The sequence below is a fragment of the Thamnophis sirtalis genome, unplaced genomic scaffold (assembly GCF_051295495.1).
Source record: "Thamnophis sirtalis isolate CommonGarterSnake01/CBP01778 unplaced genomic scaffold, rThaSir2_p1.2 scaffold_2, whole genome shotgun sequence".
NCBI lineage: Eukaryota > Metazoa > Chordata > Lepidosauria > Squamata > Natricidae > Thamnophis > Thamnophis sirtalis.
In genome coordinates this window covers 78,193,131-78,207,964 of record NW_028261382.1, presented here as the reverse complement: position 1 = coordinate 78,207,964, position 14,834 = coordinate 78,193,131, and the positions used below count along the sequence as shown (strand labels likewise).

The window sequence follows — 14,834 nt, the reverse complement described above, 5'->3', positions numbered from 1 at the left end:
TGAGGTCATCTTCAGACTGCTGGCTCAGAGTCCATCCTGGCAGGCAGCTCAGGGAATTTGTAAGATTTACATCCCAGGACATGGCCAAACTCCATGTGTTCCATTCAGTTTAACATCTGGGTTCTCTTAAAATCCATGAACGCAACATAATTTGAGAAACATCCCAGCTTTTCTCCAAATAATTCGCTTCCTAGTTTTTACCAAGCTTCTTCCTAACACCGTCATTAAAACAATTAATCCGCCTTAAATATCACTTTGAGTTTCTGCTCAGGCATTACTTAATTGTTACATGTTTTTAATTAATTACATTAAATAAATAAATTACATTATTATATTATTAATAAATTAATTAATTACATTAATTGTTACATGGTTTGAGGCCATGTAACCTCAGTTTGAGACCCCCAACCACAACTTGATGACTTCTTGATGGACTACAGTTCACATCCTATCCTAGTAGCTTAGGGACATTGAATTATAATTCAGTACATCTGAGGATGTGGTGGCTCAGTGGCTAAGACACTGAGCTTGTTGATCATAAAGGTCAACTGTTTGGTGGTTCAAATCCCTAGCGCCGCGTAATGCAGTGAGCTCCTGTTATTTGTCCCAGCTTCTGCCAACCTAGCAGTTCAAAAGCATATAAAAATGCAAGTAGAAAAACAGAAACCACCTTTGGTGGGAAGGTAACAGCATTCCATGCACCTTCGGTGTTTAGTCATGGCAACCACATGACCACAAAGACGTCTTTGGGCAGCATTGGCTCTTCAGTTTTGAAACAGCGATGAGCACTGCCCCCTAGAGTCGAGAATGACTAGCACATATGTATGAGGAAAAACTTTACCTTTACATCTGAGGAATATCAGATGTGAAACTCGATTTCATTGAGAATTGTATCAGGGTTGTGTTTGACCTTGGAGAACTAGGGTGGGCATGGACAAGTTGGGCATAGCCAGCTCAACATCTCTCATGTTTGGGGCACCTGTGGTGGCCCGAGAATTCTGCCAGCAACTTTCTGTCTCTTTTTGGGGATGAAATTGGAGTGTGGCAATCACCATAACCTTCATAGCTGTCAATTGTCCTCTGCAGATACGCTTGAGTGGCGGCCGCACCCACCACGAAGGCATTGTGGAAATTCTCCAGGAACACAACGGCACACTCATATGGGGATCCATCTGCGGTGAAGGATGGGATATAATGGACGCCATGGTGGTTTGTCGCCAGCTAAATCTTGGCTATGCTAGCCATGCTTTCCAGGTACAGGGTTGTTTTAATTCCATGGGTGCAAACAAATGCTCATTGTTATTTATTGCTCTTCAGAAGTTCTTATCCAAAGATATATTCTTTCAGTATTCAGGCCAGGATTGACTGAATCCCAATTTACAACAAACACATTCCTTGTTTTCTTGGCATCATATACAACTTTCTTTTGTGTCTGTCCTGCTTCCCTCTGCTTTAGCCTTCCATCCTTCTCCCCATATTTCTGTGTATTCTACTTCCTTCCTTCCCTTCCTGTCTCCTTTGAAGAGATATGTGTTCTGATTGAGGCTTCCCGAGAGCCTGAAGCAAATTTCTGGTCCCGACAAAAGTCCCTTTTATTAATCGACTGTGAATTCTGCGCATTCACAGTCAGCAAAGTCTTTCAAGGGAGGATTTACGGTCACAGACCTTATCTGGCTTGGAGAGCTGCCAGGCCGATTTCTGCAAAACCTGGCAAGGAGTCTCAGAGAGTCACGAACCAATTAAGTGAACTAATTGTCTCCTACAAAGTCCACTCCCCTTTTGCTCCTCTTTTATTTCACTTGGGAGGGGCAATTCATCGTCCACCTATGCCTTTACTCCCAAGTTGGCCCTTGTTCCTTAGCTGTTCCTTAGCGGAGAGTTTCCAGTGATCGCGCGGCTCACAGCTGATCTGTGCAATCGTCACTTTTTGAAGCAGTTTTTTACTACCAGTTCAGGCAAATAGATAGTAAAAAAATGCTTTAACAAGTGAAAAAAAGGTTCAGTTGTGCCATGTGTGAGAACCTTTTTAAAGCATTTTTTTCCAGCCGGCTTGGGCGAATAGACAGGGAAAAATTGCTTTAAAAAGTAGGGGGGAAAGCTTCCAAAGATTGTGCAGCTCACAGCTGATCCACACGATTGTTGGAAGCTTTCTTCCCCCCCCCCTGCCACACACACACACACACACACACACACACTTTTTAAAGCATTTTTTCCCTGCCAGTTCAGGCAAATAGGCAGGAAAAAACTGCTTTAAAAAGCAGATAAAAAGTTGAGTTGCGCGATCCTCCGAAGTATTTTTTATTACTGGTTCACAGAACCAATGACAATCATCCCTACTGGTTCGCACGGACCAGTGCAAATTGGTAGCATTTCACCCCTGAACACCCCTGAGAGCCGAGGTGGCGCAGTGGTTAAATGCAGCACTGCAGGCTACTTCAGCTGACTGCAGTTCTGCAGTTCAGCTGTTCAAATCTCACCGGCTCAGGGTTGACTCAGCCTTCCATCCTTCCGAGGTGGGTAAAATGAGGACCCGGATTGTTGTTGGGGGCAATATGCTGACTCTGTAAACCGCTTAGAGAGGGCTGAAAGCCCTATGAAGGGGTATATAAGTCTAACTGCTATTGCTATTGTTAACACCTCCCTTAATTTTAAGGTAGCCTTGAATTGTACCATTTAATGTGACAGAAAGGAGGTGAAAACTTTCAACTACACTATTGAATTCCATTTGATTTGAATTACTTTTCCATTCAATTGATTTAGTCTTCGTTCTGGACATCCAACATTCTGGAGGCCCACATTAAGCCACAAATGTCTGTTGCGCCAAAAAAAAAAAAAAACCCACGATTCATCGCTCTTGTTAAGCCAAGCAGTTGTGGCTGAAACCACACAGCACAGTAGCTAGGGAGCAAGAAGGAAAGTAAAGTTACAAATCGAAGGACCTGGAAAGATATTTAAGATGACATCATTTGCAATCGTTGAGAAATGGACCACGCATATTTCAGAGGGTACAGCTGGAGAGGTTATCTTCTCCACACAGTATCTTCGGCTGTAAATTCGTTAGGCAGCCCTGCTGACATAGCAATTATATCTGAAGTCCTATTCCTGCTGGCTTACTGTGGTCAATTTTGATGCCTTACATCAGTGGGTCTCACTCTTTCCTTCACCACAGACTCCTTTAAATATCTTTTGTGGCCACAGGCCATGGCCACAGACCCCCTCCTCAAGACTTAATTCAAGATTTAAATCAAGACATCTTTTCCAAGCTTTCAGGGACCCCCTGTGACCACAGGTTGAGAACCACTGCAATTATGTGGATCCTGCAGATAGATCCAGTGATGGGATTCAGCTGGTTCACACCTATTCGGGAGAACCCGTTGTTAACTTTCTAAGCAGTTGGGAGAACCAGTTGTTGGAAGAAATCTCCTTTTGTTTTTTCCGCACTACAGGGCTAATCCTGTAAAGAGGGCAGGAAGGAAACATTCTGGTGTTGTTTCTAGCCTAATCTTTATTGCCCTGCTTACAGAAACTGCCTCTCCTGTTAACCCTTATTACATTGTCACAGCTAAGACGAAGCGCCCATCAACATCAGCGATGTTGAGTTGGCCACACCCACATGACCACCTTGCCCTGCCTAACAAGCTGGTCATCAGGGCAGACAACCGGTTGTTAAATTATTTGAACCCCATCACTGGATACATCCCAATCTCCATCTTTTTGCCAAGCTAATTCTTTTTATAAGTAAAAGATTAAAGAAAGGAAAGAGCTAACACTGCTGTCTGGAAAAGTCTATAAAGGACAAGCCATATGAGAGGGAGATATATATACATACATACATACATACATACATACATACATACATACATACATACGTGTGTGTGTGTGTGTGTGTGTGTGTATTCCAGCATAACTCTGGAGCGCCTCAAGGTGGTATTGTGTGTCTGTCTGTCTGTCTGTCTGTCTGTCTGTCTGTCTGTCTGTATGTATGTATGTATGTATGATAGGTAGGTAGGTAGGTAGGTAGGTAGGTAGGTAGGTAGGTAGATGATAGAGATAGATAGGTAGGTAGGTAGGTAGGTAGGTAGGTAGGTAGGTAGATAGATAGATAGATAGATAGATAGATAGATAGATAGATAGATAGATAGATAGATAGATAGATAGATAGATAGATAGATAGTAGATAGATGATAGATAGATAGATAGATAGATAGATAGATAGATAGAAGATAGATAGATAGTAGATAGATAGATAGATAGATAGATAGATAGATAGATAGATAGATAGATAGATAGATAGATAGATAGATAGACAGATAGATACATACATACATACATACATACATACATACATACATACATACATACATAGATACATACATAGATACATACATAGATAGATGATATGGATGGATGGATGGATGGATGGATGGATGGATGGATGGATGGATGGATGGATGGATAGATGGATGGGTGATAAGTAGGGAGGGAGGGAGGGAGGGAGGGAGGGAGGGTGAGTGAGTGAAGGAGTGAGTGAGTGATAACTTGGTGGCAGGAAAGAGAGAGCACTTCCGTTTCATAGGAAAATAGCTCCCTGCAGAAAATGGTTGGGAAATGTATTTTTTTTCCATGAGGATCTCCATGCTTGACCTGGGACTTGTTGTGACTCACTTTGTCTCCTCTTTCAGCTTTTTCCCAGGAAATAGGTTGGGCCAGAACACAAGCCAAAAGGGGAGAGCAGTAAAAGGAAATCTTGCCTCTTGCAAGTTCAGCTCCACTAAAAGGGGCCAGCCCAGAGGTCTGGTTTATTTTCTTGTATAGCAGCCGATTTTTGGTTCAGGAGGTGAGGACTACTATGTCCAACGAATGCCCCCCCCCCCCCGTTTCGAATCTCTCTGCCGTGTTGACATTAGCGGTCCTTATGCTGTTTGATGGAAGAAGGCATTTCCTTGCCCTGGATCTGCTTATTTTGGGAACAGAGGTCCTTGTGTTTGCTCCAGGCTGTCCCCCCCACCTCATGGAGCATACAGCCCCTCTGTATAGATGGAACAGACTTACCTTGTGGAGGTTTGCATGCCAAGAAGGGATTTTTAATGAGGTTCTGCCTGATGCAAGGGACTTCCTGTTTTTTAGGACCTTAGCAGCATTTTCCTTAGGTAGCATATGAAGAAGAGATTCTGAACACTGGACAGTCATTACTAATCTGCTGTTTCTCTTGCCTGGTTTTTATACATCTGGTTATATTGAAGTGTTAACATATTTAGGATTAGGTGATGCAGTGGCTCAGTGGCTTAATGATGCTGGAGATGGCCTTTCCTTCAGCAGTTCGAGCACAGCACGGTGCTCTGACCGAGGCTTCCCAAGAGCATGAAGCGAACTCCTTGTCCTAACAAAAACCCCTTTTATTAATTTCCTGTGAATGCTGCTCATTCACAGCCAGCAAAGTCTTTCAAGGGAGGATTTACAGTCACAGACCTTATCTGGCTTGGAGAGCTGCCAGGCTGATATCTGCAAAACTTGGCAAGGAGCCTCAGAGAGTCAGGAACCAATTAAGCGAACTAATCGTCTCCTGCAAACTCCACTCCCTTTTCACTCATCTTTTATTCCCTATGGGAGGGGCCATTCATCGTCCACCTGTGGCCTTACTCCCAAGTCGACCCCTGTTCTTTAGCTGTTCCCTTCATCTGGCAGCTCTGCGCATGTGCACACTGGGAACAGCTCCAGCTGTTTGTCTGCCTCAATGATGTGTGACCCTGAAGGCAGCTAATAGCTGGCATACAGCTCTGGCCCCCTCTCTGCCTCCAACTCAGTGCCCTCATTAGAGCCTTCTCCAAGACTTGCCCATGTTCCTCCCCAACCTCCTCACTGTCTGAATCTGCCGCCAGCTCTGCTGGCCACTGGCGGGCCACAACACACTGCATGGCAGGGTGAGCTTCCGTCACTGCTTCAGCTTCTTTCCACCTAGCAATTTGAAAGCATGCTACATGCAAGTAGATAAATAGGTACCATACCACTTTGGTGGGGGATAAGCCGGCACTTCCTGCAGTTAAAATCCTCCTGGCACTGGACCTTCCCAGGTGCAACAGGTGACTTTAGGAGAGGGAGAAGGCCCTGCATGATGCTGCAGGAAAGCTGCTTGTCTTTCTTTCTAATGTGGAGCTAGCTGGTCAGCTGTGACTCACCTTGGATAGTGTATGAGCATGAAGCAAACAGGGCTAGTAGTTTTAGGCAGCTAAATTACTACTCTGCATTAGCATTGTAGTCTCCTGGCTACAATCATGTGCAGAATAAATAAATGAATAATAACATTCAGGATTCCACCACCACTACCACCACTGAACCATTTCCAAGATGTGCTGTGTGACTAGATTCTTGATCTTCACCGCATCTTCCAAAGCAGGCATCTTCATTCTCCACTTTATTTCCAAGAGAAAAGCTCATTAACTATGGGGTTAAAAGTCCAGCATGGTCATGGAGCAGGGGTTCGAACTTACTTCCAGATGCAGAAATCTAGCAAGGGATTATTTAGGTGGGTAACAATACGATCATGGCAAAAATTCTGTCTCAAAACAGATTAAGCAGATAGATTGATCATGGAACTCGACCGCACTGAGAATTGGAGCTTGGACATAACACACGCCAGCCAATCTCAAATCAATGCACTTTGCAATAAATTAATTTGTCAAGAGACTGCCGAGAGAAATGATGATACTAAGAGTGATTCTCTGCACTGATTTTCACCGATCATCACCTGTATGATTTTCCAGAGTTTGTGATGGAGCCAATCGAGTCTCCAAAAGGTCCTTACCCATAGCTAGTTCAGAGTAAATATGCTTCTCCAAATTTAAGGTCAACTTGACAGGTTCAATGTTGGAATGATCCTCTAGCATGAAAGATCCTACCAAGAGTGGGGCAGTGCAGTGGTGGGTTCCAGCAGTCTCTACTGCCGGTTCGCTCATGGAAGCACCACGCACTTAATGCGCACACATGCACAGAGCAATAAAAAATTGCTCTGCGCATGCGCAGAAGTAAAAAAGAAGATGGTGATGCCATAGTTGCTGCCTGGAGAACCAGTTTGGGGACGTGGCAGGCCTGAGTCGCTCCCGGTTCCAGCGACCCAGGCCACCAAGTCACTACCGGTTCGAACCGGTAGGAACCCACCACTGTTGCGGTGGCCTAGAGGTGGAGCTCTCGCCTCACAATCAAGAGGCTGTGAGTTTGATCCTAGGTAGAGGCAGATATTTCTCTCTTGGGACATGATGAGAATTTATCTGCTGAATATAACTCTGCATTGGCAACAGGAAGAGCAACCGGCCAGTAAACACTCACCTCCATTCAGTTGCCCAGACTCCACCCCGCAAGAGATTATGGGGTCATTAAAAGAAGATGGTGAAAGATCCTAACATGCAGATACCAAGCTGGTCAGTCCTATGCTCAGGACAGGGCAACTGCTGATGGAAAAGGCATTCACTCGCAGTAGACCAGATCCTTGGTTCTTGCATGACTCAGGAGGAGGGGGTGGGGGTGGGGGTGGGGATTTCCAAGCAGTTTGATTTGCTGATTATTGAGCAGTTATGTATTTTCCGGGAAAGAGGCCAGGCCTCAGTTGCTCTGGGAGCTCAGGAAAATGCCATTCTAATTGACTCATAATTCGGTTAATTCATTCTCATTACAAGCCAGTGTGGATGGATTTAGAGAGGGGAGGGGAGAGATTGGCAGAGAAATAGGTAATCTGGTGATGCAAGGTCTAAAGAGTTGCTTCCTGTTAGGTCAAAAATATGCAAGCTGCAAGATGGTGTGTATTGCTTGAAGGCTTCTCCAAAACTTCCCTTGAATTTTGACTATATGTTGGGTGGGCCTTCAACACCAAGCAAGAAGTAAAGGTGGACCAGGTCTGCAGATTGCATCTGTCATGCCCTAGATGCAAAGCCAGGAGCATGTAGAAGTAGGATAAGGACTGCAGTGTTTGTCATCTCATTTTCCTGTGTACCATCATCTGGTTGTTGTTGTTGTTAGTTGCAAAGTCATGTCCGACCCATGGACAACATTCCTCCAGGCCTTCCTGTCCTCTACCATCCTCTGGAGTCCATTGAAGTTCATGCCTACTGCTTCGATAACTCCATCCAGCCACCTCCTTCTCTGTTGTCCTCTTCTTCTTTTGCCCTCCATCGTTCCCAGCATGAGGCTCTTCTCCAGTGAGTCCTTCCTTCTCATTAGGTGGCCAAAGTATTTGAGTCTGGCCTTCTAAAGAGCAGTCAGGGTTGATCTCCTCTAGGACTGACCGGTTTGATTGTCGTGCAGTCCAAGGGACTCACAGGCATTAGGAGTTCTACCATCTGGAACCCTTAGCAATTTTACTAGCAAAGCTGGTTTGGAATAGGCAATCATCTGTCACTCCCAATCATTAATTGTTCTATTGATTAGACCTAAAGGCAGGGAGCTTAAGGAGCTATTAGAAGACTTGTGATGGAACCACCATTGAAAGGGAGGGAGTTCCATTTCTGAAAAAGTAGATTGGTCCTTTTTCAGTCCTGGAAGTCTTTTAAATTGGGTTGAATCTTGCATAAAGTGTGTATCGTAAATACATCAGCAAGACAGGGAAGGAATTTACAATCTCTACTAGGAACAATTTTCAGTTCTATTAAACCAAATTTTATGGTTCTTTAGCCAATCAGAAATGCTTCCTGACTTCCAAATGTTATTGCAAAGATGGATCAAAAGTCATGTTGCCTTCCTATCCAGTCGTTGATGATATCATTGATAATTTGAAGTTTAAAAAACAGTGCAGAACTTGGCTAAGTAGTCATTCTCAATCGGTCAAATTATTGGCATAAGAATACAGTAATCATATTATTTATGCTAAGCCTCAAAAGCCAAGCGCATCCCTCTACCAAAACTTTTTTGTGCCCTGATTAAAATATTGCACTAACCAGCTGGAATCTTAGGGAACATAGTATAACTTTCTAGAACAGCTAAACCCTGGTTTGGATTCTGAACATCGCTTTTCTCATAAAATGTTCACTAAGAAGCAGAGTCTACCTTGGTCAAAAGCCATTCTGCTTTGCTTCTCCATTGTAGTTAGGATCGGACTCAGCCAATCATTTTAGGTCATATGCGCACAAAGACTTCTTTAACAAGATTTATTGAAACGAAAGGGACAAAGTTGCAAGAATGCCAGCAACCATGCTATTCTCAATTTAGAATGAGTTTATTCCCCATGCATTAGGGCAGGGATGTCAAACTGGATTTCATTGCGGGCCGCATCAGAGTTGTGTTTGACCTCAGAGGGCCAGGGTGTGGCCATGGTGGGTGTGACACAGGACTCATGTCGGGGATACCTGTGTTGGTCAAGTGCTAAGGCAGGACTTCCCTGAGACCCTCCCTCCCTTTCATTATAATCTTCCTTCCTTCCTTCCTTCCTTCCTACTTTCCTTCCTTCTTTCCTTCCTTCTTTCTTTCCCTCTTCATTCTTCCTTCCCCTCTTTCCTTATTTTCCTTCCTTGCTCTCTTCCCCTTTTTCCTTATTTTTCTTTGCCTTTCCTCTTTCCCTTTCTCCTTTCCTGTCCCTTATTGCATGCTCAAATGCAAAAGGGGAAATTTCTCCTTTCCTTTTGTTTTTAGTTTGTTTTGCACACACAGCCCTTCCCAGCTCCATTTTCTGTGGCAGAGGCATCTCGGGCTGGTCCTTTGCTGTCTCCAGACCGGCCCTGTGGGCCAGATCTAAGCACCCCATGGGCTGGATCCAGCCCACAGGCCTTGAGTTTGACACCCCTGCATTAGGGCATTTTCTGTCTTTCTATCTAAGATGCTTCTTTCCAACAGACAAGGAAGCCGATTTTTCCTCTGATAATGGAGCAGCTGTTTACAAAATCATCTCCTGGACATTTTATCAGTTGTCAGTCAACCACTACAATTGCTGGGATACCTTATTAATGTTTTAAAAAACCTGCCAGTTGTAGGGAAGGTTTTGACAATATTCCATATTGTGAGTGCTGTCATACATGTCCAGAATGGGCTACTGAATTAGTGGTTCACATTTTTACGCTGCTGCTTCTTTATGATTCTTGGTATGCAGCTTTCATATATCCATTTCTTCCTGGCTGTGTTGTTTGGCCAGAACCTATAAATTGTTCGCCTTATACTTTCAGACCTTTTATTGAAGATTTCCAGGAAGATTGCCAAGTTCTGTTCCACCGTTAGGGCTAAGTATTACAAGGTTTGAGGCTTAGCTTTAACTTTAGAGGGTTGTCTGGACAAACTCAACTGTGCTGGACCATTTGCTTCAATTTCCCTTGTTTTATTACGTCTCATATGTTGCTTTACATTACTTGCATTTGTTTTACTTCGGATCATTTCACCTTCTTTTGGTCACATCACTAAAGACTCTTCCTCAATAAAAGAAGGAAAGGATGGCCTGCTCCAGAGTAGACAGGAAACCTGAATTTGAATTTTTGAATCCTGGCCTTTAAATCAGGAATTCTCCTAAGCAAGAGGTGTCAAACTGGTGGCCTGTGGGCGGATGAGTCACACGCAGGCCACGCCCATCCCAGCTCCGTGAAGGGGGGAAACCTCACAAAACGTCATGTGGTGGCAACATGACGTGATGAGTTTGATACTGAAAAAATAAGAAGACTGTGCAATGAGCTGGTCATTAGGCCCCCAGGCTGAGCAAAACAAAACTAAAATTCAGCCATTCCAGTGGTTACTGAAGTGCGAAATGTGGTGTCAGCTCTGGCGGGTAAGCAGTGGAAGCTGCCAGGAATTGTGCTCACCAGCTGGGGATCTGCCTCCTCCACATGCAATCCAGCTGAGAACTCTCCATAACTGATAACTGACTGAGAACAACCCATAACTGATTGCCAGGTGGTTTTCACTCTGGGTGACGAGGTGATGGGTGTGTGAGCATTTAGCCTAAATATCAAATAAAGTATAAAAGGTGGAGGGGACCACCGGCTGTCAGCTCTGACCATTTATTCATTGCCTTAGTGCTTTGTTGGCCAGTTCGTGCTGGAGGAAGATAAACGGCATTTTCAAACCGTCTCTGTGTTTGGTTGTTTTCCTTAACCCTTCGGAACCTGACAAATGATTTAAGACATACTATTGTTCCCAATTCAGGCCTGAGCCTGGTGTCGAAGGCAATGATGGACGGTAGACATGAGGTGCAGGTTTTCTGATGGCTTTTTATTGGAGTACTCTAAGGAAGAGGGCTCCTGGTCGAAAGGCCAAGTACCCAGAACAAAAGATTAAGGAAGCTTTATACATTGAGAGCCGAGGTGGCGCAGTGGTTAGAGTGCAGTACTGCAAGCCACTTCAGCTGACTGCTAGCTGCAGTTCCTCGGTTCAAATCTCACCGGCTCAAGGTTGACTCAGCCTTCCATCCTTCCGAGGTGGGTGAAATGAGGACCCAGACTGTGTGGGCAATATGCTGACTCTGTAAACTGCTTAGAGAGGGCTGAAAGCCCTATGAAGCGGTATATAAGTCTAACTGCTATTGCTATTTCACTAAAGGAGAAGACAGAACAAGGTGAAATAATAAGAAATATCCTCTAATAAACATTTTAGCAATAATTCTACAATTTGTTCTATTGGTCTATAGCTGTCCCATTCCTAAGCCTAATGAATGCTCCAGGAGTTATCTAATAGACATTTCATTTGCTGCAGACCATCTCTTGGCTGAGGTCTGCAAGTTGTCTAATCCTTGTTATTTTTGTCAACTTTCTAACTACCCATAATTGCTATAGGCTTTACACATGCATATTTCCTGTTGATCAGCATTCTTTGTTCTTGCCTGACAGACATCCCAACCCCACCCCGCAATTCCAGTCTTCCTGATTTACTTTCAAGTGTGTGCCATGACCTTGCTTTAGCAGCCAGCCCATCAATACTGCAAAGCATCGATACTTAATCACCTTCCTTTCTTTGGTATTTCTCACTAGGAGACCTGGTATTGGTATGGAAGCAGTGATGCAGACAACGTGGTCATGAGTGGGATGAAATGCTCCGGGGTGGAAATGTCTTTGTTACACTGCCCTCATGATGCCAAAGTCTCCTGCCCCAAGGGAGGCGGACGCCATTCAGCTGGTGTTTCCTGCACAGAAAGTAAGCACTTCGGCTTCCTTAGCTCACATCTAGAGCCCAGTTTATCTAAACCGCAGTCAAGCGTGTTCATGTTTTTAGCGATTTGTTGGGTTTAACGAGGGTGAATGCTACATAACCTTGGTTATTGTGACGTAGTGAGCATAACAAATCTGTTTTGAAACCAATCAATTATGTTCAAGTAAAGAATCTTCAGTTAATTGGTCAATAATGAACGATTAATCCATGGAATAGCTTTTCTCCTGGAGTTGTGGGTTCTCCATCACTGGAACTTTTCAAAAATAGACTGGATTTGACGGGGATGGTATGAGTTCTCTTGCCTTGAGCAGGGGGCTGGATTAGAAGGCCTCTGAGGTCTTTTCTAGCCCTGTAATTCCATGTTCTATGTTCAGTATTTCAGGGAGAAATCTGATTGTAAACTCAAAAATGCTTCACGTTTCTAATCCCTGGCTGTCCTGTGTCCATGTGGTTTACTTAATGGAAAAGATCTACCATTGCCTACTTTACAGCTTCAATTTTCCAGATGGGATCATAGCTTTCCCATTCTAGTTCTAACAAGATCTAACCTCTCAAGCTTTCTCTGCTCAGCCAAAGTGAGCCAAGTGCTGCTATTTGCCCCAGCAAATGTATTCTACTGCGATCTGAATTAACGTAAAGACTTCCTTAAGCTGAGCTTCTCTCCTGATGTCACAAGGACACAAAAGCAATAGCACTTAGACTTATACCCTATTTTCCTGAAAATAAGACCTCCCTGGATAATAAGCCCAATCGGGCTTTTGAGTGCATGCGCTAAAATAAGCCCTCCCCAAAAAATATTGCAACACAGCAGCAGCCATGAGGTGACCCTGTTCGCCACCTCCTGCACCTCAAACATAATAAGACCTCCCTGAAATTAAGGCTAATTGCTTATTTCGGGGGTCAAAAGAAAATAAGACCCTGTCTTACTTTTGGGGAAACATGGTATATTGCTTCAAAGTGCTTTATAGCCCTCTCTAAGCCATTTACAGAGTCAGCCTCTTGCCCTTAACAATCTGGGTCCTCATTTTACCCACCTTGGAAGGATGGAAGGCTGAGTCAACCTTGAGCCTGGTGGGATTTGAACTGCCATACTGCAGGCAGCCATCAGCAGACGTAGCCTACAGTAATGCACTCTAACCACTGCGCCACAGTGGCTAAATCCAGATAGATATCTTGATAATAATATAAAAACACTTTGCTGGTGTCTTCCTCCGATAATAATGTGTGCATATCAGAGGTGGTATTCAGCAAGTTCTGACCAGTTCTGAAGAACCGGTAGGAGAAATTTTAAATAGTTCGGAGAACCAGTAAATATAACCTCTAACTGGCCCCACCCCCATCTATTCTCTGCCTCCCAAGTCCCAGCTGATCGGGAGGGAATGGAGATTTTACAGTATCCTTCTCCTGCCACGCCCACCAAGCCATGCCTACCAAGCCACGCCAATGGAACTGGTAGTAAAAAAAAATTGAATCCCACTAGTGGTCCATATCACATCTCTCTGCCATAGCATTAGGCATCAACTTCCATAAATAGAAGCAACTCTGATAGGAGTCTTAACCCTATCTTAGGATGCACACCAGTCTTGAAATGTTTTCTTGGGAAACCTTCCATATTTCAAGGCAGCCTATAAATCCTCCAGCGGAAATAATAAAAGCAAAGTCCTTATTCTCTATTCATGTCTGCAGCTGCGGCTGATCTCGTCCTCAACGCCAAGGAAGTAGAACAAACGTCCTATCTGGAGGATCGGCCCATGCATGTGCTACAGTGCGCCATGGAGGAGAATTGCCTGGCCTCCTCTGCGGTCAATACCTCGGTGACCTCAGGTTACAGGAGACTCTTCCGCTTCTCCTCCCAGATCCATAATAACGGGCAGGCTGACTTCCGTCCCAAAACGGGCCGCCACGCTTGGATCTGGCACGAATGCCACAGGCAAGTCTTGCTTTCTATCTTCGCTTTTGTAGAATGGGAAGGAGGAAAAAAGGGAAAGCCACTGAAGGTTGACACAACTCATGCAGGACCACCAACACAGACCTGCAAGGAAAAAAAAAGAGTTCTTAGGTTGAATTAAAATACCGTTGGCCATTGGTTCAAAGTCATACTCAACAAGCCCACGAGTGCATTCTACTGCAATCTGAATGCTTTCCCCCACATGCAAGTAGAATAAACAGATCAATGTCTCACCTCCCCATACTGAATTCCAGGTGTTCAGTGTCCTTGGTGGTTTATTTTCTCAGGTGCAAATCAGCTAACTAACTCTGCCTTGCAGTTCCTTAGTTTCCCACAACTTATACCAGGATGAGCTTGTTTTCTGATTCTACGCTTGTTTTTTGCACACGCAAGTGTGCCGTTCACATTCTCTGGGCATTCATCGTGGCTGTTGCACAAATTCAAAATTAAAACCTCATCCAAGATGCCAGAATCTCTTTCAATATTTGACAGAAAAGCTGATTACAATGTACCTGATGCCTATGAACCCACCCATGCAAGCATAAATTCCATGTTGATCAAAAAGGATCAAATATTCATACAATATGGGACATGGTGGCTCAGGGGCTAAGATGCTGAACCTGTCGATCAGAAAGGTTCAAATCCCTAGCACCGTGTAACGGATTGAGCTTCCGCTACTTGTCCCAGCTTCTGCCAACCTGACAGTTTGAAAGCATGTAAAAAGGCAAGTAGAAAAATAGGAACCGCCTTTGTTGGGAAGGTAAGAGCGTTCCGTGCA

The 14,834-nt window shown here is 44.3% G+C and overlaps 1 protein-coding gene across 2 annotated transcripts in view; it reads left to right on the top strand.

The window, feature by feature from the left end:
- LOXL2 (lysyl oxidase like 2) overlaps positions 1–14,834 on the top strand; it is a 99,852-nt gene that overhangs the window by 73,068 nt on the left and 11,950 nt on the right. For both annotated transcript variants that reach the window (XR_015695558.1, XM_087706179.1), the window contains exons 8-10: positions 1,087–1,254; positions 11,931–12,093; positions 13,795–14,038. Coding sequence is in view for 1 of the 2 variants with exons in the window: in XM_087706179.1 (XP_087562305.1) it covers positions 1,087–1,254; positions 11,931–12,093; positions 13,795–14,038 (575 nt within the window). In the remaining variant the exon portion in view is untranslated. The remainder of the gene's footprint in view (positions 1–1,086; positions 1,255–11,930; positions 12,094–13,794; positions 14,039–14,834) is intronic.